At 37.2% G+C, this 25,333-nt stretch overlaps 1 protein-coding gene across 4 annotated transcripts; it reads right to left on the bottom strand.

Annotated features, from left to right (window-relative positions):
* Window positions 1–1,754: 1,754 nt before the first annotated feature.
* Window positions 1,755–25,070, bottom strand: LOC100527799 (pep_deformylase superfamily protein). 4 transcript variants are annotated; one of them, XR_419701.4, is made up of 8 exons: window positions 24,803–25,055; window positions 24,586–24,724; window positions 23,360–23,552; window positions 15,982–16,092; window positions 10,130–10,192; window positions 2,250–2,359; window positions 2,075–2,158; window positions 1,921–1,953 (listed from the first exon to the last, which is right to left on the bottom strand). XR_419701.4 is itself a non-coding variant. In NM_001250655.2 (7 exons), the coding sequence occupies exons 1-6, from the start codon at window positions 24,996–24,998 to the stop codon at window positions 2,258–2,260; spliced, it is 804 nt and encodes a 267-aa protein (NP_001237584.2). In that variant the 5' UTR covers window positions 24,999–25,070; the 3' UTR covers window positions 1,755–2,158; window positions 2,250–2,257. The 4 variants fall into 4 exon arrangements, 2 of the variants coding, with proteins under 2 accessions (NP_001237584.2, XP_006603690.1); NM_001250655.2 differs by having other exon boundaries at window positions 1,755–2,158; window positions 24,803–25,070; XR_005889831.1 differs by lacking the exon at window positions 15,982–16,092.
* Between the last annotated feature and the right edge of the window lie 263 nt (window positions 25,071–25,333).

Genomic DNA, 25,333 nt, shown 5'->3' on the forward strand with positions numbered 1-25,333 from the left:
GTTAATATATTTTATTCTAAAACTTATTGAAAATTATTAGTAGAATTTGAGTTTGAATTTTTCAAGGTTTTGTAAACGAAGATAATAGAGGAGAGATTTTATCAAACAATGGAATAAAATTATTGTTTCATATAATTATAAAATATTAAAATGACATTTTTATTCTATTCTATTTTATTATCTACCATTAACATAAACATAGCTTAAAAGGTTTCTTGGTGGGTTAAGAGAGAAGACATTTCAGAATAAATTTTTCAATTTTGGTTGAGATAAGAGTGGTCTAGACTTTTCTTTTAGAGTTAATGTTCTAACCTTATCTTAGAAATATTTTATCATATTTCCTTTTATGTTGATGTAAAGTTTCATCATTTTATTCTTAAAAGTTGTTTAAATGAATTAAGAGATAAGGGTGTTTATAAAATATTATTAACCCTAAGTACTTATCAATATTGACTTTTTTGACATACTAGAACAATATGTGATTAAAAAAGGTATATAAAATAAATGTAATGAATTTAATAAATATTTTTTTCTAATTAAAGAAATAGTATGAGAAATGTATATTTATAAAAAGAAAATATTAAAAATGTTTAACTATGAGAGAAAGAAAGTGAGAGATTTTTTTTAAAGAAAAATTGGGCATTTTAATTTATAATATAGACATAAATATTAATAAAATAAAATATTTTTTATGCATAAAAATATGTCCATTGTACAAAATAAATATTTTTTTTATAAACTAAAATTTATAATAAATAAAAACTTTTAAACATATAAATTACAATATAATTATGAAATAAAATAAACATAATACGAGAGAGTTGAATAATGTGTTTGTGAAGTTTAAAACTTTTTGCTACCTTTAGCAAAACACAATTTTAAAAAATCACAAATATTTCATTCAAAGGGAAAGTTTGAAAGGATGATTATATTTTTTAATTTGATAGGTTTAATTCTCCTTCAAATGGTTATAATAAATATTATTTATGTCCTTTCTCGTTATCATCAACAACAATTTTAATTCAAAGATTGTCAAATCTCAAGTATTTTTTAACACAAAATCATTCTTAGTTTTTACAAACAGAAATGAACCCGACAAAAAAAATTGAGAGAGAAATATAATTTAGATGATTTTGTAATAAAAAATGACATTAATTATTTATTTTATAAAAAAGTCTAAAATCTATTAAAGTAAATTTCAATGATAAATATTTGGTATAACTTAATATTTAGTTTTTTTAAAAAAATTTATATAATAATATCTTGTTTAACACTTTCTTTAAATGTCCAAAACTATCAATGCTAACTTCTCTTCTTCCTTTTTATTCTTGATACACCATTCATTGTCATGATTGGTGGTAGAGCTCCTCCTTCATTATTGTGTCTAATTTGGTTGAACTCCTCTTTCATTGGTAGTTTGTGATTGTCGTGGTGATTGATGTTGCGGGTATAACCTAAAAATATTTTTAAAAAATCATTTTTAATGTTTTTTTTTATAAATTTAGTTATATTTTTTATAATACATTTAATTACTCATTTGTTTCTATAGTTTCATAATTTTAATCCTTTTTAGTTTAAAATTGATTTTTTTAGTTTTTATAATTTATATTTTAATTATCTTATAGTCCTTATAATTTGAAAGTAATATTTTTAATCTTATAGTTTATATTTTGATTCTCTTTTAATCCTTACCATCAAAATATGATTAATATTATGAATTACAATTAACTACAAAAATATTAACAAGTAATCCATAAGTAATTTATCGCAAGATAATTTATAATAAAAAAAAGTTAATAATTTGTAACTAATTTGTTTTTTACACACATGCACGCCCGCCCGAATATTATTATAGCCCTTCAAGACAGTTGTTCCCTTCAGGGCAACATGAACAACTCAATGGCATGGATACAATAGAGATGCCTTCCAATGACTATTCATAAACAATTGCACCTAGACAAGGAAGTCCACCCAGAGAAAACTCGATTAAGTATAATGATAATCAGAGTCACTAGCTCATTTTCTATATACATATAAATGATACATCTCCAGCATAACCAACCATATGCAGTACCTGTAATCTATGCTTCATCTTTTTATGAAGTTCAAACTTGAAATGTCTGTCAAGTGTGCATTCAGTATTATGCCTAATATTGACCTGCAAATTAAGCAAGAAGCAGTTTTCAATTCAATGTAAATACTAAATATCAATGAGAATGGAAAAAAATAAAATTTATCATCACAAAGACCTTGAAGATCATCGTTTCCCAAAACCAACAGCGACCTTTCTCCTCCTGCGGTTTTCTATCTTTTCAGGGCTTGAGAGTCCAGTCATTCCCTCGTACTTTGTTTCTAGGGCCTGTAATAATTTTACCAGAACGTTTATTAACATTCTTTCTCCAGAATTCAATTTCTGTGTACTCAATGTAGGCATGATAGATCTCCATATTGTCCGACAGATGAAATAAACAATTAGAAATGTGATAAATTGTCTTCAATGATTAGTTTGTGTCACTCTTACTTCACTAAAACCAAAGGACCAAATAGAAACTAAAAGAAGAGATAAAGGAACAAATTCAGAAAAGATAAAAATAAAGGACTAAACTTAGAAGTTGAAAAATACACTTAACAAAAGTGGGAGAAATGTTAAAAATTTGCCTATGCAGCTGTTGAGATGGCAATTTCAAAGCTCACATCTTAGGTTTTATATATTATATATATGTTGTCTTAATGAATTTCTCCATTTATTAAGGGAAACAACAAAACAATTTTTCCTTTTCATGTCATCTAGATTCTAGATGATTATGCCTTTGCATTTGTGTATGCACTAAGGAAATTGCAAACATGGAAAATTAAGCAACACTGTTCTTTCAAGTTCCAAGTGCAATATTTATTCCTAATTTATGACAATAAACTTTTGTAACGCAAGAATTTGCCCCAATGCTTTTCGAAAAAAGATAAGCCTAGTGCATGAGCCTCCCGTTAGGAATCTTCTCTACTTTACTAACTGCAACTAGAGGTAGGACAGACGCACACAAGAACCAACACAAGACAGTACACGCAGAGATAAAAGATTCACTGTTATTGATAGTTCTTTCTCTCTTTACACAAGGAAGAGCTCTCTTCCCTTACAACACTAAGACACTTCTCAGGTTCTCTCAATACAATCAATTTCTCCCATTTTCCCCCTCCTTAGAAAAACTGCTATATATTCAAAACTACTAACTAACCTGCCAGAACCTAACTGTCACTCCTTCTCATCTTATTCTTCCTACTGTATTGTAACAACGACTTAGCTACAGTAGATGATTCCTCTTGCCTAACAATAACCCCCCAGGAAAAGAACCTTGTCCTCAAGGTTGAAAGCAGGGAATTGTTGCATCATATTTGATCTGTCCTGCAAGGTTGCTCCTTCAGCATGCTGTCCTTTCCACTTGATGAATACTTGTGGAATTTTTGCTCCTGCTGAACCAAACATTCTTGTTACCAATACTTGTTCCGGTTGTATCCCTTGTTCTTCAGCTTGTAGTTCCTTTGGCAATTCTTCCTCAATCTGATGTTCTCCCACTGCAAGCCGGGGTCTGTGATAGTCTGGTTCTTGAAATCTTTGTGAGAAAAATGATCTAACTTCCTCCTTCACTCTATGTGGTTCATCAGTCCATGTTCCATCAATCATGACTCCTTTTAAGGAGTTATTCCCACGGTTAGCATTCATCAGCAAATGAAAGTAAAGTGAGTTGCAGTCACCTTCCTTGATCCATCTTGACCTCGCCTTCTGTCTCAATAGAGATTCATGAGCTTGAGCAGCTACCCATAGTGCTTCCTGTAATTGTTTCCTTGTCAGCACTTATTGGGGAGATAGCTGTCTATGAATTGTGTCCTCCTACATTTTCTTTAAGTCAGCCTCAATCTTCTTGACCTTCTTGAAAGTATCTCCAAATTGTTCCTTATTCCAAATCTTCAGCCTTTCTTTGAGTCTCTTCATTTTTTCTTTGAGCAAGTAACCTCCCCACCTCGATTGCTGATTGGAGATCCAGCATTGGTGAACAGTTGCCTTGAAAGAGTTGTCTAATAGCCAACAATATAGAATCCTAAAAGGTTTAGGATCCCAATCTACAAACTTAGACCGTAGCAAGATTGGACAATGATCTGAGAAGTTTCTCTCCAATGTAAGTTGAGTACTTCCAGGCCATTTACCAAGCCATTCAGGAGATACCAAGAATTTGTCCAGGTTACTCCTAAAAGCACCATTGGGTCTGAACCAAGTGAATTTTCTTTCCAACCATGGTACCTCAACAGCCTCCAAATCGTCTATCCAATCATTGAACTCTTTTATGCTAATATCCCCTAATCCCTTTTGACATGTGCCAAACCTTTACGTTGGGTCTCTAATGTTGTTGAAATCACCTAGAATGCACCATAGTCCCCATAGATTGAATCTTTCAGCTGCTTTACATTATACCATAATGTTCTCTTATTTTGAATGTCACATGGTGAATAGATGGTAACTAAATTGATTTGTTGTGCCTCCTTAAGCCATTCCCCTACTAAGAGAATAAATCCATTGCCAATGACTTTCCTTTGTAACTTGAAGGTTTTTTCACTCCACAGACATAAAATGCCTCCTGCTGTATTAGTAGCAGGTTGCATCTCCCAACTAACTTCAAAATCTCCCCACAGTGCTTGACACATGGATTAGTCAATTGTTTCTTTCTTTGTCTCCTGAAAATAGATCATGTTTGCATTCTCCTTCTTGATCAATCTTCTAATTGTTGCCGATTTTACCCCCCCTCCCTAATCCTCTGACGTTGTGTGAGACAATATTCATGGAGTATTGCTTCTATTTCCCAACCTATTTGCTTCATTCATGTCTCTTTCTACCATAGACTTTATTTTTTCAACGATTTCATCCTGTTCAAACCCTCCTGTAGCCCCCAGTTGTTTGGCCATGCTCCAAATATTAGTTGCCTCCTAAATCTGATGGTTCTCTGAGGTTACGTCGTCACCTTCCTTCTGTGGTACTGATTCTCTCCCGGGGACAATGATGTCATTAAGAACATTCCCAACTTGTGCCATGTCCGGTAGGTGTTGGTTATGTAGGCTGCTCATTTCTGTTTCTGTCACTGTAGCAATGTGTGAGTAGCCCATTTGTGATTTCTTATGGTACCTCCTATGTCTTGAATAAACCTGCCATGTACTATTAGAATCCCCTGTTTTATTTTGTGGACTGAAGCCCAAGTGTTCTATTTTCGCATTTGGGGTGTGAATAGAAAAGCCCATCCCTTTATTTAAACATCCTTCAGCCATCCAAGTGTCACATGCTGATGCTGTTTTTTCAAATAAAAGTTGTGCCCCTGTCGCGTCACTGCTCTCCCTTTTCTTGGTTGCCATTTTCATGTCTTGGTTGCTCCCCTGCTGCATGGGTGGTGGTCCCGACGTACTGAGACTCCCCCTGTTTGGGTACAACAGCGTCTGGGTAGGTAGACGTTCTCTCTCTACTCTGACGCGCCGTCGGATCGATAGTTTTCTGCCTTCTGTCTATCGTCCGCGGGATAATTCCTTTACCCAGTGGATAGTCGTGCTCGCTTTTACCGCTGGTTAATGAGATGATCTCGTGGTCCTCGTTACCGGCAATGGGACTGCTGGTGGTCCTACATGGTTCAGTTCGCGATTCCGACGCCACCAGGTCAAGCAGCTCACCTTCGTTCACCATCATGTCTGTCGTTCTCAGAGTGAGATTGTCGAGGTAGCTTTCCTCGAAGTTGATCTCATTCGACGATCCCATGAAGCTACATCGTCTTCTATGGCAGTCGAGGGTGTCGCAACCGCATTCCTCCACTACGCGCACTTTGAAAATTTCGCCGCCGATGTGGACGTTAACAATATGCTGGATTGTAGGCCTCCATGGAGTCTTAATGAGCACCCTTGCTCTGTCCAGCCTCTATTTTTCCTCGACATCATCGTCCACGTCCACTATCTCTCCCATGGCAACCACTATCTTCTATATGTGTTTCGTATCCCAAGCTAGAAGCGGAATACCCCAACATTGAACCTAGGTTTAGTCTGAATCCTGTGCGTAGACTCGGGCTCCATTTCTCCAGTGAGTAGAACATTGAAGCGCCTCCATCTTTTCCACCATTCATCATTTGTTTTGCTCTAGCGTCAGTAAGGCCAAGTAGCAAAACTAAGTCATTTCCTATGTACTTGGGTGTTATGTCCAATCCTATCTCCCACAGTAGGTCGTCCTCCATTCTTTCGAACATGGAAGGATTTTTTAAACGCCCTACCCACACCTCATTCAGCCATTTCTTGTCTTCTGGTCCTATGTCAAGGTGAACCGAGGATAATGAAATTTCGCGGCTTTGGGGTTGGTTGTTGGGAGGCAACCTTTACCCTGGATTCCTTGTATTTCTTGTCAGCACCGCCGCGTATGAAGCTGGATTTGTTTGGTGGTGTGGTTGTCTGGCTCAATCAACTTCTTTTTCTTTACTCTTCTCATGCCCCTGTGGTTTGATTCCTGAAGCTATCTTTCTTGGCATCTCCCTTCCATACTTTGGAATGTTAACATATAATTTCATCTCGCCAATGACGATCTTGTCCAACTGCCTTGCTAGGTAGTGAGCGTCGTTCACCCCTTGAATCTAGCAAAACCGTACCTTCTTCCATTGTAGTTTCTTCGATTGGGTATGAAGATCAATGGTGCCACAACTCCTTCTCAGTGATTTCATTAGAAAAACGTGTGAAGTAGAAGGATGATATGTCCTTGTGATCCCTCCAATTTGAACGAACGTAGTGTTGCTGGTGTCTTTCCCTGTTTCCTGCATAGGCCCGTCGAAGGTCCTCCCTGAAGCTCACTCTCTCAGCTGCCTAACCTCTAAACCTATCTCTCTCCCATCCAGTGTTTCTCTCTCTAGACTTTTTAGGTTCCCATGATGCGCTATATATCAATATGTCATCGAAGAAAACCAAAACAAATTCCCTTTAGTTCATCTAGTAACTCCTCAATGACAGGAATGGGAAACTTGTCAGGGATAGTCTCCTTATTTAAAGCCCTGTAGTTAGTGCAAAATCGCCAACTTCCATCTTTCTTTTTAACCAAAATCATAGGGCTCGAGTAAGGACTGTTGTTAGGCCTTATAATTCCAGCCTCAAGCATCCCACTGACTTGCTTTTCAATTTCATTTTTCTGTAGATAAGGGTATCTATAAGGCCTAACATTGATTAGATCAGTTCCTGTTCTGATAGGGATGGCATGATCGACTGCCTAAGGTGGAGGTAGTCCTTTCCTTTCAGCAAATACACTAGGAAATCCATCCAGTACCCCTTGCACTTGTTTTTTGTTCTACAATAGAACCTTCATATTGCACTTTCAAACCCAGTTGCTGCACTAATTCTTGAGAAATAAAGTTGTGGCAAACACCACTATCAATCAAAATCAACACTCTTTTACCCTGAATCAACCCTTCCAATTTCATTGTTTGTGGTTGAGTAAATCCACCAGTTGAGCAAACGAATAAGTCCATCCATTGGCACTCCACCTCTGTTTCTCCTGTATTCTCAAGCTCCCCTTCCAATCTTATAATCTCCTCTTCATTATTAATCCATTCATCCCCGGCCAAAATAAGCAACCTGAGGTTTTCTTCAAGGCACTTGTGACTAGCAACATGGTCCTCCACAATGATAACAAAGTTTTGCTTCACAGCAGCGAAGCTACTCCTAGTAGGGCAAGTTTCAGACTCCCCTATTCCGTGATCCCGAGCTCGTAGACTCACTCTGATTTGCAGCCATTACATTCGAAGAGCTATGCGCATCCCCTCTTAGTGTTCGATTATGATGTTGGGTGTTGTGAAAGGTGTTCGTTACGGATCCTCCAACACTATGTATCCACATTCCTCCCTTGTGTTGAAAATGAAACCCAAGACTACGCAACTCGACCACTAGATTCCCTTCTTTTTTAGCTTCCTCGAAATCATCCGTCAACTCCCATGGAGTTGACAGATCCTTCGGTTTGCGGGGACGAATTTTTGTGCGGATCTCCTTGCAAAGTCCCACCAAAAAATGTTCTCTCAATTGCGCTTCCTTTGTACCCGAGACTTGAGCCACCAACACCTCGAATTACTCAATGAATTCAGTCATGGTCCCCATTTAGCGCAACGTTGCCAAACGTTCATAAGTATCTCCCTTTTCGGTACCACCATAGCACTTTAATCAGCATTGCCTTGAAAATAGACCAACTTTTCCGCTTCGTCTTATGCCTCCAATACTGGAACCGGTGCAAGGTGTTTTCTTCCATGGTGATAAAGGCCAATCTCACTTTTGCGCTCTGTTGGACATGTTGCACGGCAAAAAACTTCACACACGCGACCCAACCTAATGGATTCTCTCCTTCAAACATTGGCATTTTCACCCCTTTCGCCCAATAATGGCGTGATGAATTCAGTATTGAATCTGTCTCAGACTCGCTCGCTTCATCCTCTAATGTTGATAAAGGCTCCAATTCCGTCGCGAACTCCTCATCCTCCAACCCACTATTCTGCTCCATAGATGCATTATTGGCATCATTATACATGATGTCTTTCTATTCCATGAGCATCTTCATCATCTTGCGCAAATCTTTAATGTCGTCACACTGTTTTGACACCTTTGCAATCACCTCAATTTGTTTTTTGGACGATTTCTGTAACTCAATGGGCATCGCCTTCAATTCGCTAGTTGTTGTTTTCAATGCTGCAGCCGAAGATTCCAGCGCAATGAATCGAGCCTCGTCACGATCCAAGATTCTTTCTTCAACAAATCGGACCAGTTGTTAGGAATATTCTCTACTTTACTAAGTACAACTAGAGGTAGAACAGACACACACAAGAACCAACACAAGACAGTACACGCAGAGATAACGGATTCACTGTTATTGATAGTTCTTTCTTTACACAAGGAAGAACACTCTCTTCCCTTACAACACTGAGACACTTCTCAAGTTCTCTCAATACAATCAATTCCTCCCTTTTTTCCCCTCCATCTCAAGAAAGCTGCTATATATTCAAAACTACTAACAAACCTGCGAGTAGTTGACAACTGACAGAGTCTAACTAACTCCCAACAACCTAACGGTCACTCCTCATCTTATTCTTCCTCCTGTACCATATCAACGGCTTAGCTACGGTAGATGATTCCTCTTGCCTAACACCCACCTAGTGGGGTTTAGGGAGGGTAGATGCATGCAGTCAAGTAGAATCCTATTTCCAAGATTTGAACTGACAGAGTCTAACTAACTCCCAACAACCTAACGGTCACTCCTCATCTTATTCTTCCTCCTGTACCATATCAACGGCTTAGCTACGGTAGATGATTCCTCTTGCCTAACACCCACCTAGTGGGGTTTAGGGAGGGTAGATGCATGCAGTCAAGTAGAATCCTATTTCCAAGATTTGAACCTGTGACGTCCAGGTCACAAGGTAATAGCCTAACAGTTTTGCCAAGGCTCACCCTCTACCACGAAGGTTTTTCTAAAATAAAAAATAAAAGGGTAAATAAACTTTGGGTCCCTGTCAAATAGGGTGTTTTTGATTTTAGTCCATTAAAGTTTCTTGTTTTTGTTCAAGTCTTTTAAAGCTTTAATCTTTTTATTTTAGTCTGTTGTCAAGTAATAGTGATAATTGATGACATAACAGCGACTATGGCAGCTCATTGACTAGCTACATCACAACGGAGTTTGGCACCGCAGTTCGACGTCATCAATTATTTTGATCACATGAAGATTTACATAGTTTACTAAAAAATAATTACACATGACTGCCTGGTTAGACTCCTTGATGACATGAGAAGTCAATGAACTCTCAACGTCATCATTTAACATTGTTATTTGACCACAGAGACCAAAAAGTTATTGAAGCAAAAATAAAAAAAGGTAAAACAGTACCCCAAGTAGAAATTAGATTTTTAGTTTTGATTACTGAAGCTCAGTCACCTCCACCATATAGTAAGTGCATGACATAACATAACTGTAAACCTCACACCAACTCCGCCTAGCTAATTTATGTGATGAAATAAATGTTTTCCTCGTTATGTATTTCTCAAGTCAAGGAAAGTACACAAGTGACAGAGTGACAAAACAGCGAGAGTTTTTCCTAACCTGTAACTGTCCACAAATACCATCAAGAACTTCTTCAGTCATTCTCTCAAAGAAAAGAATTCCCTGCAGACACAACAATTATACATAAGCATATGGGCAATTACCATCAGATCGTAACATGAAATTAGTTAAAAAAGTTTGGATATTAACAAACTTAGCCATACAATCAAGTGAAGAAATCCATAGAAGAGAAGGGAGAGAAGGTTGATGACTAATGGGATGCACTTAGTGAACCCCAAATGTGTATTTACAGTAATAATGTGGGCTTATAACAGGTTCAGTAACACCACAAGTGTCACACATGTAGAGTGAGAACCCCTTTTTTTTAATGAGTATCACTGTACACATCAGGTCTCATTTATACATGAAAATATACAAAGTAGTTTAGGGCACATTTTTTAAGCTTTTTAGGGGAAAAAAGTGATTTAATGTTCAAAAATGTGAATGTTTTTAGAGATTTTTTCAAAACCTATCATTATAGATTCCTAAATCCTAAAATATTTTTTTTATATTCTGATTTCCTTAAATGCTTACCCAAACAAGTTAGCATATTTCAAATGTGATCTTTTTAAGGAAAAAATCTTGAACAAACACACTCTTAATAGCACATGTTGAACAAGACCTCTTGCTGCCTAGGTTCAAAAGGTTTGGATGAAGAAAAAGCAAACAACAAGAAAATTAGACAAGAGTTTTTTTTTGAACTGCAAAGATAATTTATATTTATAATTAAAAGTACCAGTGGTACTACAGGTTACAATGAAGAATTGACTTCTGAAATTTAGCCATACAGACAACCATCACAATACAACACACAAAACCTGCCCTTCTTAGTAGCATTAGATAAATGCTAAAGACATTGCTGAGGACCACTGGGAAAAAGGGACAGTGAAATCCTTTTCCCACCCCTTCAGCCAGGTCCACATAACGAAAAGAATGCTATCTGCCAATTTAGAGATATCGAAGGATTGATTCTGAAAGATGATATCATTCCTGAGTTTTCAGATTGAGTTTGTAGCTGCCAACCACCAGATTTTCCATCTTCTAGCAATAGCCTGTGTTCCTGCAGTAGGTGAATGTTGGAGAAAATTATCCATTGGTCTACAATGGATGATTCTGTCTTCCTTCACCCAGGATAAGAATTCCCACCACAGGGGCTGAATTTTGTCACAAGTGAAGAACAAATGGGAAGCAGACTCAGGTTTGCTGTGACAGAAAGGGCATAAGTCACTGTTAGTTTGAATTTGCCTCTTCGCTAGGTTATCCTTAGTAGGAAGTCTATCCCATAACAACCTCCAGGCAAAGGACAAGGCTCTCGGGGGGATTTTAATATCCCATAGTTTCTGGAATGCCAAGTGCTGGACTTCAGAAGCCTGCTCCTCTTTTAAAACTTGATAGGCAGATTTAGTAGAAAAGATTCCATTAATGTCAGCTCTCCAAACCCAGGTGTCATTCAAGTTGCTATTTAACCTGATCGTTGAAATTTGATCAATGAAATTGGAAGCAATTCCCATCTAATCAAACAGGTTTATTCTCCATAGAAGATTCCATTCCCACCCATTTTCAGAGAAGGATCCCATATCAGCCACTCTGTGATTTCTTTGAGAGGAAATTGAATATAAATCTGGAAATTGATCTTTGAGGGGAATTCCATCCTCAGCCCAAGCATCTTCCCAGAACAGGATTTGGTCACCCCTGCCCATCTTCCAGCAGAATTGTTTAGAAGCAGCATTCATGCTTTTGATGTTGATTAAGTACCTTTAGGTCAGCCCACCAGGTAGAAAAATGATGTTTTTGAGGCCCCTGATCCAATCCTCTCCACCCTTTATATTTAGAGATCAAAATCCTATTTCACAGCTGGTGTGGTTGGTGAAACATCAGCCATTTCCACTTGATTAGCAAAGAATTATTTAGAATTCTAAGATCTTTGATCCCCAAATCTCCCACATCTCTAGAAACACAGCATTGTGACCAAGATACCCATGCAATCTTCTTTCCTTCTTGGTTACCTCCCCACAGAAATTGTCTTTGAATGGAAGATAACCTATTAGTCACTGTTTTAGGGGCCCTGAAAAAAGATAAGTAGAACAAAGGTAATGCTGTTAAGACAGCATTAATAAGAGTGAGTCTACCAGCCATGGATATATTTCTCTTATTCCACCTGTTCAGCCTATTCTCAAATTTCCTAATTATAGGATCCCACACCACCTTTCTTTTGGGATTGACACCAATCGGAAGTCCTAAATAACAGAAAGGAAATTGCAGCAAAGCACAGTTGAGATAACCTCCTGAGAATAACCTTCACAGTTTTGACATTTGCCATAGATGCTTCTCCAAAGAATATCGTATCATCAGCGTATTGAAGAACATCCGCAGGCACCTTATTGCTCCCCACCAAAAAGCTTAAAAAGCATTGATTTGATACTGTTTCCCTCATGAGACCTGTCAAGCCTTTAGCCACTAAATCAAATAAAAGAAGAGCCAAAGGATCCACTTGTCTAAACCCTCTTTGAGGTTTGAATTCAGCAGTAGGGCTGCCATTCACAAGGACAGACAGAAGCTGAAGTGAGACAACCCCTGATCCACCTTATCCACCTCTCATGGAAACCCATTCTTCTGAGCATATAGAGAAGAAATTGCCAAGAAACAGAATCATAGGCCTTCTCAAAGTCCACTTTGAAAACCATGCAGGATCTCTTAGACCTCCTAGCCTCCTCAACCACTTCATTAGCCACCAAGACTCCATGCAGCAGCTGTCTCCCTTTAACAAATGCTGACTGCCTTTCATCAATAAGCTGAGGCATGATCTTTCTCATCCTATTAGCCAGCATTTTAGCAATAACTTTATATATGCAGCCTATGAGGGAAATAGGCCTAAAGTCACTAATAACCTGGGGATCCTTTATCTTAGGTATAAGAGCAAACTGACTGAATAAATTAGACAAGAGTGACTTGGGCATTTTATGTTACACTTTATAGTTCTAGCTGAGCCTGACTCGAGATCAAACTGACTGAATAAATTTAAAATCAGGTTTTCTAAAGGTAAAAATTTAATAAGTAAAAACTGATTTTGATGTTTAAAATATGAGCACAAGGTTTTTCAAAAAGAAATTTCGCAAAAACTAAATGAGGGAAAAGGAATCAATTTCCACATTGCTGGAATCAATTCCAACGCAAAGGAATCAATTAATAAATAAAGGAATCCATTTTTGAGCAAAGATTTCTCACAAGGAATCGACTCCCATTTGGGAGGAATCAATTCCCAACGGATATCAGCAAATTTTGAAATTAAGAGTGGGAAAATCTTTTTCCGATTATCTTTTTATCAGAAGCTCACATCCTGTGGGCCTGATAAAATCATTTTCGCTGTACAAAAAAATCGCCATCAATCTGATTGTCCCAATGACCACCTCCGTTTGAGGTAGGACCGCCAACACCAGAAGCATTTCACACACTACTCACGCAACTAGCAAAACATATTCTCTTACAAGTCTCAATCATCTCAAAGTATCATCCTTTATCTTTATTTATATATTTGACATGCTTAATTGTCTCTCTTTCTGCCTTAAATGGAGAAAGTGGATTTCTGCTTGTCTTCACTCAGCTACTATCTCAATTTTAGTAAATGGGAGCCCTACAAAGGAACTAGTCCCCTCTAGAGGACTGAGACAAGGAGACCCTTTGACTCCTATGCTTTTTAATATAGTGGCTGAGGGCCTTACTGGCATGATGAGAGAGGCTTTGAATAAAAACCTATATAGAAGCTTCTTGGTTGGGAAGCAAAATGTGCCTATAAACATATTGCAATATGCTGACGACACAGTCTTTGTTGGAGAGGCTTCTTGGGATAATATTCTTGTGTTGAAGTCCATGCTTAGGGGCTTTGAAATGGTTTCGGGGATTAATTATGCAAAAAGCCAGTTTGGGGTTGTCGGGTTTCAGACCAATTGGGCTCATGAAGCAGCCCAATTCCTGAACTGTAGACAGTTGGACATCCCTTTCCATTACTTGGGCATGCCTATTGCTGTTAAAGCCTCCAGCAGGATGGTTTGGGAGCCTTTGATCAACAAGTTTGAAGCTAAGCTCTCAAAGTGGAATCAGAAAATTCTATCTATGGGTGGCAAGGTCACCTTGATAAAATCTGTCCTGAATGCACTTCCTATATATCTTTTATCTTTCTTCAAGATTCCTCAAAGAATAGTAGATAAACTGGTGTCTCTTCAAAGGAAATTCATGTGGGGGGGAAATCAACACCATAACAGAATTTCTTGGGTAAAGTGGGCTGACATATGTACTCCGAAGATTGATGGGGGATTGGGGATCAAAGACCTATCCAAATTCAATGCAGCCTTAAGGGGAAGATGGATCTGGGACTTAGCTTCCAATCACAAGCAGCTTTGGGCCAGACTTCTAACCTCCAAATATGGAGGATTGTCAGATTTGCAGAATGGTAGAGATAAAGGTTGGCACTCCCATTGGTGGAAGGACCTTAGAAAGCTTTATCATCAGCTAGATTTTCACATTATCCACCAGAATATGACCTGGAGGGTTGGATGTGGGGATAAGGTAAGGTTCTGGCAAGATTCATGGCTAGGACAGGGATGCAGCCTTCAGCAGAAATACAATCAACTATTCTTGATTAGCAGATAGCAAAACCTTCCCATCTCCAAGATGGGGAAGTTTTCTCAGAATACATGGAGCTGGGATCTTAAATGGAGAAGGAACCTTTTCGACCATGAGAATGAGCAAGCAATAGCTTTCATGGATGATATATCTGCTTTTTCTATTCATCAGCAGCTGCAGGATACTATAGTGTGGAAAGCTGACCCTACTGGGATTTATTCTACCAAGTCAGCATATAGGCTCTTGATACCTACCAATAGCCCTGGTCAGCACAGTAGGAATTTCCAGATTCTAAGGAAGCTTAAAATCTCCCCAAGGGCTGAGATGTTCTCATGGAGGTTGTTTAGGGATAGACTCCCTACCAGGGCTAATTTGCTCAGGAGAAATATGGCTCTACAGGATACTATGTGTCCTCTTTGTGAAAATCACCAGGAGGAGGCTGGCCATCTCTTTTTTCATTGCAGAATGACTATAGGGCTGTGGTGGGAATCCATGAGTTGGACCCGGATTACAGGAGCTTTTTCAGATGACCCAGCTAGACATTTTATTCAATTCTGTGATGGTTTTGGGGCACAGAGGAATCACAGTAGGTGGTGTGTATGGTGGATTGCTCTAACTATTACTATTTGGCAGCATAGGAATTCCCTCCTGTTTAAGGGCACCCCATTTGAACCTCCCAAAGTGATGGTTGATGCTTTATTTCATGCTTGGTCTTGGCTTAAAGCTAGAGAGAAAGGTTTCAATATTCCATTTAACCATTGGTCTACCAAACTTCCGGAGTCCTTTGGTTAAGTTGTAATATCTCCTTTCGTGGTGGGTTTTTTGTTGGGTTTTGTTTTGGAAGGTGGCACCTTGAGTGCCTTGTATTTGTTATACTCAGTACTTCTGGTACTGTTATGTTTCTATATTAATAATACTATACTTTTGCCTTCCAAAAAAAAATTGCCTCTCTTTCAATCTACCATCTTTTATCTCTATCTCTAAATTGAATTTTAATCTTGCTTTTTTATAAAAAAAAATTGTCAATAGTTAAAAATAACCTTGTAAAAAATTTTAAAAATCTAAAATATAATTTGTATAAAAAAATATTTATTTCTTATGAATTTTAATTACAATATATTCATAAAATGTTTATTTATTATGAATTTTAATATATAGATATAAATGTTTATTCTGTATTATGCACAGACTAAAATACTAGTTGCTTTAGTTATCCAAGTCGAAAAACATACTTGTAGATGGTCAAATTCATGCTGAAATATTCGTGCAGGAAGGTCAGACAAGTTGACTGAAAACCTTGTTCCATTGATATCACGTGCATCAATCTTCACAGATTCTGGTCGCTGAACCACAATGATGAGGAGACACATAATTAAGTAAAGGAGTAAATAATTATGAAACAAATGACAAGAGGGCGATGTTCCTGCAGTTGAGTTGAGCACATGTTGAAAGCAACAATAAAGAAAAACTTTAGCTACATACACAGAAGTCATAACTTTTGGGTATACTAAAACATAATAATAAAGTTGAGCTCACAACAATGGTAAAAGGGAAAACCAAGCACTCTGCAACACATTTCCATTGAAGCTCATCACGATAAACACTCAAGTATAACCAATGTAACAATTCCTTAGAAGAGTGCGGTTCTGCTAAATATTTGTTTCTTGCAGAATACAGAGTTTCTTCTTTCTGCCTTCTAACTTAGTAGTTTGAAAAAAGTAGTCAAACATTAAGATTCTACTTAAATGAAAATTAGGAAGAGGAGTAAAAATTGCTGGTCATGGGAATGTAAGACAGATTGTCACATCCTACAAAATCCATAAAGATAGCATAAATAATAAAAATAATATTAAAATATGGCAAACCTATGAAACCTGGACACAGTGGCTGACAGAGGTGTTTAGGTGTCCGACACAACCTCAACACCGACACGCAACAAACACGTTTTTGCAGTGTCCAAATTTTGTTTTTCAGCTTCAACATGGCCCATTTAGCTTGACACGCACCAGACACACCCCTTGTTTTTTTATCAAAAATTTAAAAAATCAGCTTAAAGATTAACTTATCATGTTGACAGCTGTATGTCTATATTAAGAATTAATTAGACAGCTGGAGGTTTATTTTTGGAATTAATTTTCTAGAAGATTGAACAATTAGGATCAAGATCAGATTATTCCGATTTGATATGATTTGATTATTATTTTGGGTCAGAATCAAATCTCTCTGATTTGATCTTATCCCTTTTTATTTACTTTCCTTTCTGCATTTATTATGTAATTGGCAGCCTTGCCTATATATGTAAATCTTTTATTCCTGAATAATATACAACAATTATTCTTCCTCTCCTATTGTTTTTTCTCCCCAGCAGTCCCTAAAATCACATGGTATCAGAGTTTCGGCTCTGATCTTGTGGTATCCCGCCATGGAAAAAAACGTTGCGATTGGAGAAAATTCCTCCACCACTTCTACGAATTCTGGTGGTAATGAAACTGTATCATCCCCTATCATATTTGATTCTCTGTCCATGGCTACCAATTTACAGCTTGTGATTCAAAAGCTGAATGGTAAAAATTATGTTGAATGGGCTCAATCCGTGGAACTGATCCTTGATGGCAAGGGAAAGTTGGGCTACCTGACAGGGGATACCTATCAACCAGGAGTGACCGACCCCTCTCTCCCAAGATGAAAGTAAGAAAATTCACTAATCATCGCATGGCTGATCAACTCAATGGACTCTTCCATTGGGAAGTCATACTTATTCCTCCCAACTGCGAAAGATGTGTGGGAGGCCGTCCGCAATTACTATTCTGATCTAGAAAACTCTTCTCAGATTTATGAGCTTGAGACTCAGTTGTGGCAGTCCAAACAAGGAGACAAGGATGTCACAACCTTTTACAATATCATGGTTACTCTCTGGCAAGAGCTGGACCAGTGCTATGAGGATGATTGGGAAAATCCCAATGATGCAACCAAGTTCAAGAAGAGAGAAGAGAATGATAGAGTTTACATGTTTTTAGCAGACTTAAATCAAGAACTGGATGAGGTGCGTGGCAGAATTTTGGGCAGAAAACCACTGTCATCAATGCGAGAAGTGTTCTCTGAAGTTAGGAGGGATGAATCCAGGAGGAAAATAACTCTAACGGTACAAGGACGCAAGAAGCTAAAAATTCAGCCCTGGTTGCAAGAGGACACGAACCAGAAGGAGAAATAAAGAAGCAACCTTGGTGTGATCATTGTAGAAGACCATGGCACACGAAGGAAACCTGCTAGAAACTCCATGGAAAACCACCCAACTCAAAAAAGAAACCAACTGGACAGGGTCGGGCTTTCCAAACCTCAAATGCTGAAAATGTGGAGCAAAAAGGCAACTTCGAGTCATCTCTCTTCACTAAGGAACAACTAGAGCACCTGTATAAACTTTTTACCACAAAAATGTCAGTGACTCCATCCTCTTCTTTGGCTCAAAAATGTATCTCTTTCTCTGCTACTCTCCTTAGTTCCAAACCTGATTCCAAAGCTCCATGGATCATCGATTCTGGAGCCTCTGACCATATGACAAACTGTTCAAAATTGTTTTGCACATATAGTCCTTGTGCAGGTCACAAAAAGTCAAAATAGCTAATGGTACCTTTTATACTATAGCCGGTGTTGGTTCTATTCCTGTATCTAAAACTTTAACCCTTCACAATGTCCTTCATGTTTCAAATTTATCATGTAATTTGTTGTCTATAAGTAAATTAACACAGGACTTAAATTAATGATTGGCAGTTCTAAAGAGGTTGATGGTCTCTATCTCTTTGAAGATAAGTCTGGTCCTAAGGAGAAACTCCAAAAAAATTGTCTCAATTCAATTCTGATTCATGAAGATGAAGAAATAATGCTATGGCATTATCGGCTAGGTCACCCCAATTTTTAGTATTTGAAGCATTTATTTCCTGACCTCTTTAAAAATAAAAACCCAAATTTATTTTCTTGTGAAATTTGTCAATTTGCAAAACATCATCGTTCCTCTTATTCCCCTAAGGATTATAAACAATCTAGTCCATTCACCTTAATTCATAGTGACGTTTGGGGACCTTGTCGGAACCCTACACCAAATGGAAAAAGATGGTTTATAACCTTCATAGATGATCATACTCGAATAACATGGGTTTACTTGATGAAAATAAAATCTGAGGTTGAAAGCATATTCAAAACTTTTTTTCAAATGATACAAACACAATTTCAAGTGAAAATAAAAGTTTTCCGTACTGACAATGGAAGGGAATATTTTAACAAGCACTTAAGCAAGTTCTTTCTTGAAAATGGCATAATTCATCAAAGCTCTTGTGTTGACACTCCACAACAAAATGGAGTGGCAGAACGGAAAAATAGACACCTTCTTGAAGTAGCTAGGGCATTATTGTTTCAAAATAAAGCACCAAAATATCTTTGGGGTGAAGCAATTCTCACTGGAACAAATTTTATAAATAGAATGCCTAGCAAAATCTTGAATTTCAGAATTCTATTATATGTTTTCACAAGTGTTTTTCCAAATAACAGGCTCTCGTGTACTCTACCTCTTAAAATATTTGGGTGCACTATTTTTGTACATATTCATGAACCGAACCAAGGGAAACTTGAGCCTAGAGCAAAAAAATGTGTTTTTGTTGGCTATGCTCCCAACCAAAAGGGATACAAATGTTTTGATCCCACTTCCAAGAAAACCTTTGTTACTATGAATGTTACCTTTTTTGAGAAAACTCCTTTTTTTTAGTGATCGTCTAAGGGGGGGAGACAAGAGGAAGATGTTCAATATTTTCAAACACAAAATTTAGATTCTTAGAAAGTTTGGATTTTTTGGAAAATTTAGAAGAGACAAACATTGGAAAAGCAAAAAATTTGGGTGAATCAAACCACTCAAGTCAAGACAGCCATGAAAATGATATTTCAGAAACTGTATTGTCAAAACCAGAAGTTGAAAATGAGACAATTAGAGTTTGTAACAAAGGTATCCAACCCTTTGACCGTGTTTACTTAAGGAAAAAAAGACCTCAAAGAATAGAACCAAATGATTCTCGAAATTGCCAATCATCCGAGGATCCATCAGGTAAGAATCCTTCTAGTTTTGTTCAACCCATTCAAAATACTGTGAAATCTGAATCTGTTCTTACTGTTCCTGATCTTGTTGAACCTATTTTTGACAATTCTGACCTTCCTATTTCTGTTAGAAAAGGTGTAAGGTCCTGTACAAAACATCCTATTTCTAATTTTATATCTTATGAAAAATTGTCTCCTACCTTTAGAGCTTTTACTTGTGAACTGAAAAAAATAGAAATACCAAGAGATATACAGGAAGCTCTAAGGGTTCCTAAGTAGAAGGAAGTATCTTGGAGGAGATAAGAGCTCTAGAAAAAAATCAGACTTGGAAAGTGGTGGACCTACCAAGAGAAAAAACAACCGTGGGATGCAAATGGGTGTTTACTATCAAATATAACGCAAATGGGTCTGTTGAGAGGTACAAGGCCAGGCTAGTTGCCAAAGGCTTCATACAAACCTATGGTATTGATTACTCAGAAATTTTTGCTCCTGTTGCAAAACATAACACCATTAGAGTCCTCTTATCATTGGCTGCAAATTTAGATTGGCCATTACAACAACTTGACGTAAAGAATGTCTTTTTAAATAGGGACTTAGAGGAGGAAGTCTACATGGACTCACCTCTTGGTTTTGAATCTCAGTTCAATCAAAAGATTTGCAAGCTTCAAAAGTCTCTCTATGGCTTGAAACAGTCACCTAGAGCATGGTTTGAGAGATTTGCCCAGTTTATTAAGAAGCTGGGATATTCTTAGTGTCAGAGTGATCACACCATGTTTGTGAAACACTCTTCTGAAGGAAAGATGGCAGCATTAATTGTCTATGTAGATGATATTGTAATTACTGGGGATGATTATAGAGAAATAAATAATTTGAAGACATCTCTTGCAGGTGAATTTGAGATTAAAGACCTTGAATCCCTAAAATATTTTTTGGAAATGGAGGTTGCAAGATCAAAAAAGGGGATTGTGGTGTCTCAACAGAAGTATATTATGGACCTACTCAAAAAAACTGGGATGATGGGTTGTAGGCCAGCAAATACTCCAATAGACCCCAACCACAAACTTCGGAGTGAAGGCAAAAGAGACCCTGTAGACACAACCCGATATCAGAGATTAGTGGGGAGGTTAATTTACCTATCCCATACCCGTCCAGATATAGCCTTTACAGTCAGTTTAGTGAGTCAATTCATGCAATCACCACACGAAGAACATTTGGTACCTTAAAAATACTCCATGCAGAGGATTGTTTTTCAAAAAAACTGGACAGCAAACTATTGAAGTATTCACAGATGCAGACTGGGCAAGATCTATTACTGATCAGAAATCAACATCTAGTTACTGCACATTTGTTTGGGGAAACTTGGTTACTTGGAGGAGCAAAAAACAAGATGTTGTGGCCATGAGCAGTGCCGAGGCTGAGTATAGGGCAATGGGCCCAAGGTGTTTGTGAGATTTTATGGCTTAAAAGGATTCTAGAAGAATTGCAGCTTCTTATGACTCTTCCAATGAAATTGTATTGTGATAACAAGGCTGCAGTCAGCATCTCCCAGAACCCTGTTCAACATGACCGAACCAAGCATGTTGAAATTGATAAACATTTCATAAAGGAGAAGATGGACGCTGACCTAATTTGCATGCCTTTTGTTCCTTCTTCATAGCAAGTTGCTGACATTCTTACAAAAAGATTGTTTAGGCCCAACTTTGAGTTTCTTTTAAGCAAGTTGGATATCTATGCACCAACTTGAGGGGGGTGTTGACAGTTGTATGTCTATATTATGAATTAATTAGACAGCTGGACGTTTATTTTTGGAATTAATTTTCTAGAAGTAACAAATGTTAGGTCCTCTGTCCTATGAGGTGTCATCTTATTTCTTTTTATATTGAATGAATGAAAGAGTTGACATGGTTGCCTAAATAGCTTTAAAGACAATCTTTTGAAGTATTGGATCAACATCAATGTTTCTCTTGACTTTCATTAAACACTAAAGGTAAAGGGACAGACTTTATCTTTGACTTCTCTACTCTTAATGTAGTCTCATTGTCCATCTTTTTAAACTATGCAAGTCTTGAAAGAGCTATCTTTTGACAAACTCTAATTCCACTTCTTATCGTTTTTAACTAGTGTGTCTTTACTCAAGTGCAAGACATAATAAAATTTACTTCACATGTATTACATTTGATTTCAAAATTTTAACCGCAATCCATCTTAATTTTATTACATAATTCCATGGAGTTATGGTGCCATCAACTTGTTCTTTAGCTTGACCAGAAGTACTTATCTCTATAATAATTTCATATGAATGTCTTTTAGAATTTAATTTAATACTATAAAAAATTTGGTAATATCATAAAATTACAAAACTGGAAAACTATAGCCAATATCTAAAAAACATAAATAAAGAAACATGATACAAAATATAGAATAAAGAATAGTAGAGAAACTTGTAATTTTCATTTTCACTGTTATAGAAACCAGGTAGTCTCAACTTCCAAGTTCCTCCAGTGATATTTTAACAAACATATTCTCCTCAAATGCATAATGAATTTAAGGGTAATAAAACCTAAGGCCTCATAGAATTAATGAATTCTAGATAATTAAAAACAACCAAAGAAAAAAACAAAGTAAACAGAGATATGCGAATTCAGAAAATAATAGAAATCAAAAACAAAAACAAAAAAGAAACAAAAAAACAAAGCATTGAGAAAACTGGGAACTAGAGACACAAGACAAAAGGAGTGCAAACCAGAAAAGCAAGACAAACAAACGCAAACCAGAGATGCCGACAAACGGATGAAGGCAGGTTACTCAGTATACTGAATTCTACTGAAAATGAAAACATTTGTTGGTTATACAACACTGATGCAGAGAACAATCTTATATGAATAACTAAGGAAGCTACCCTCATAGGACTCAGTCCCTTACAAAAGAGTCTCTCAGCTTTCCAAAAACAACTCAAAGAATGCATGATGCCTTTCCTCCACCAACTAAAATGTAACTCAACAAACAGAACCAGAGGAACCAACCGCACACTCAGCCAGCCTGCAGTAGCATTGAACCAGATAAAGACAGAGCACTGCCACATTAGAGAAGACAAGGAACACTAGAACAGATGGGAAATACAAGCGCAGAAGAAGGATGCTGGAGAACATGTTTTGTTCATAGGGAAATGCAGAAAATAGGGTTGGGAGAGCCGAAAATGGACTTTGGGTTCCACTGGTTTTTTGGTCAGGTTTAGGGAATCACATGATACCACCATTTTTATTTGTAATCATGCCAATCCTAGACTACCTCACCAAATGTTCCAGAACATGATTTCATTCAGACCACTAAAAATGGCAGAATCATGCAATCTTACAAAATAACATGATTGTATGATACAAGGAACTCAGCATTCAGCAAGAACCAAATAGGTGGAAGAAAAAAATCAATATTTAGCAAACCTTGAAGTATGGTTATGCTAAAAAGGCTGGTTAGATACTTCAATCTTTTAGTTGCACCTTACATTTAACAAGGGATTTGTGTGTTTCAGACCTTTACATCAGCATTGATGCCTGGGAAAGATAGGCAACCTTCATTAAATAGTGTCAGTTTCTTTGAGTATTGGCTAACTCTTGGGTTTACAAGAACAATTTCCTCTCCTTCACCACGCTCACCTACTGGATTGAACACCATAAGTTGAACATTAATTCCTAATTGGGGTGCTGAGAGACCAATACCATCAGTTCTGTGGAAAATGAAGCCAGCCAATATTGTTAACACTTCAGTAAATTGCAAAGATGTTATTTCAATTACAATATTGATAATATTAATGCATCCATTCATATAACTTATTTTATATTCAATATAATTTAAAATATATTGCATGCCTACTTCTAAATCAAACGGCCTTTTCTATGATCTTAGTGTAGGGTTGTTTTAGCCAAAAGTCTACTTCTACTTCTACTTCGTACCCCATTGCCCAGAGGCTCTTCGCTATGCGAAGATATGGGGGAGGGATGTTGTACGCAGCCTTACCCTTGCATATGCAAAGAGGCTGTTTCCGGATTCGAACCCATGACCAACAAGTCACCAAGGCACAACTTTACCGCTGCACCAGGGCTCGCCCTCTTGTTTTAGCCAAAAGTACTAAAACAAAATACATTGTTTGGAATCAGCAAACTTCCCTAGTGCCCTCAAATTTCAAATATGGTTGATATTGCTTACAAAAGAACCACTCTTGTATTGTAAGAAAACATTTATTGAAAAATGCTTATATTCAGGTTTATGATCAGTTTTTATTTGTGTTAGCTTATACTGTAGGGTTGTTTTAGCCAAAAGTCCTAAAACAAAATAGTGTTTTGAATCAGCAAACTGCCCTAATGCCCTCAAATTTTAAATATGGTCGATATTGCTTACATAAAGACCACTCTTGTATTGTAAGACAACATTTATTGAAATATACTTATAGTCTGGTTTAGGATAAGTTTTAATTTGGATTAGCTTATACCGTATTCAAAAATCAAAATAGCTTATAATCAAAATGTTCACAACGCACTAAAACCCAAAAATTCAATAAATGGCACGATCTCACTAGGAGTCAGAACTAATAAAATGAACAGAGAGGTGAACCAACTATGTGTTCTAGTACAAAAATTGTATATTCCACATTTCATTAATAATTCAATTCCATTACAAAAAAAAGCACAACAAAAGTTCACCATAATTTTACTCAACTAAAGCAAACATATAGATAACACTTCGACACGGAGAAAGCTTACTTGTACATTACATCAAACATTTCGTGGACAAGCTTCTTCAGACTATCATCGAAGGCAACTATGCGCTTATTCCTGGCCCTCAATCTCGGGTCGGGATACTCCACAATTTTCAGAGGCTGCGCAAATTCAAAATCGCCAGCTTCAAACACACACAGAGAGATTAGGGTAGGAGGTTTGAGAAAAAAAGCGATAGGGTTCAATCGGTGGAATAACTTACGAGAAGCCACTAGGTCTTGGGCAGTTGAGAAACTGGGCTTGGCCATGGCGCGTGGAGGAGCGGTTCGAGGAGGGTTTACGGAGAGAGTCCGGTTCAGCAAGGAGGAATGGTTGAAGCAGCGGTTCGAAATGGCGAGAAGCGCTGAACCGCGATGAAGATGAGGGTGGGTTGAGTGGAGGCACCTCAGTGAAGCCATGGCCACAAAGTGAGGAGTGTCACTCGGATTATTGTATGGAGATTAATTTGTCCGCGGTCTAGACTTGGACTTTGATTCTTTATATACTAACTTCAAGTTGGAAAATATTTTTTATAATTTAAAATATAAAGTAAATATTTTTTTTCAAAACAGTTTTTTATTTGTTAACTTGGAAACTTTCCACAATGGAGATATATTTTTTTATCTTCAGTTTTCTCCTGTTTCAGGTGTCACACATTGTAGATAGCTATGGTTCTTTCTTAATATATGCTACATGAGTCATTCAAATCTTATTCTTATTATTATTAAATTTTAATTTATATTTATATATTATT

This window comes from Glycine max, chromosome 19, assembly GCF_000004515.6.
Source record: "Glycine max cultivar Williams 82 chromosome 19, Glycine_max_v4.0, whole genome shotgun sequence".
In the NCBI taxonomy this organism is placed as follows: Eukaryota; Viridiplantae; Streptophyta; class Magnoliopsida; order Fabales; family Fabaceae; genus Glycine; species Glycine max.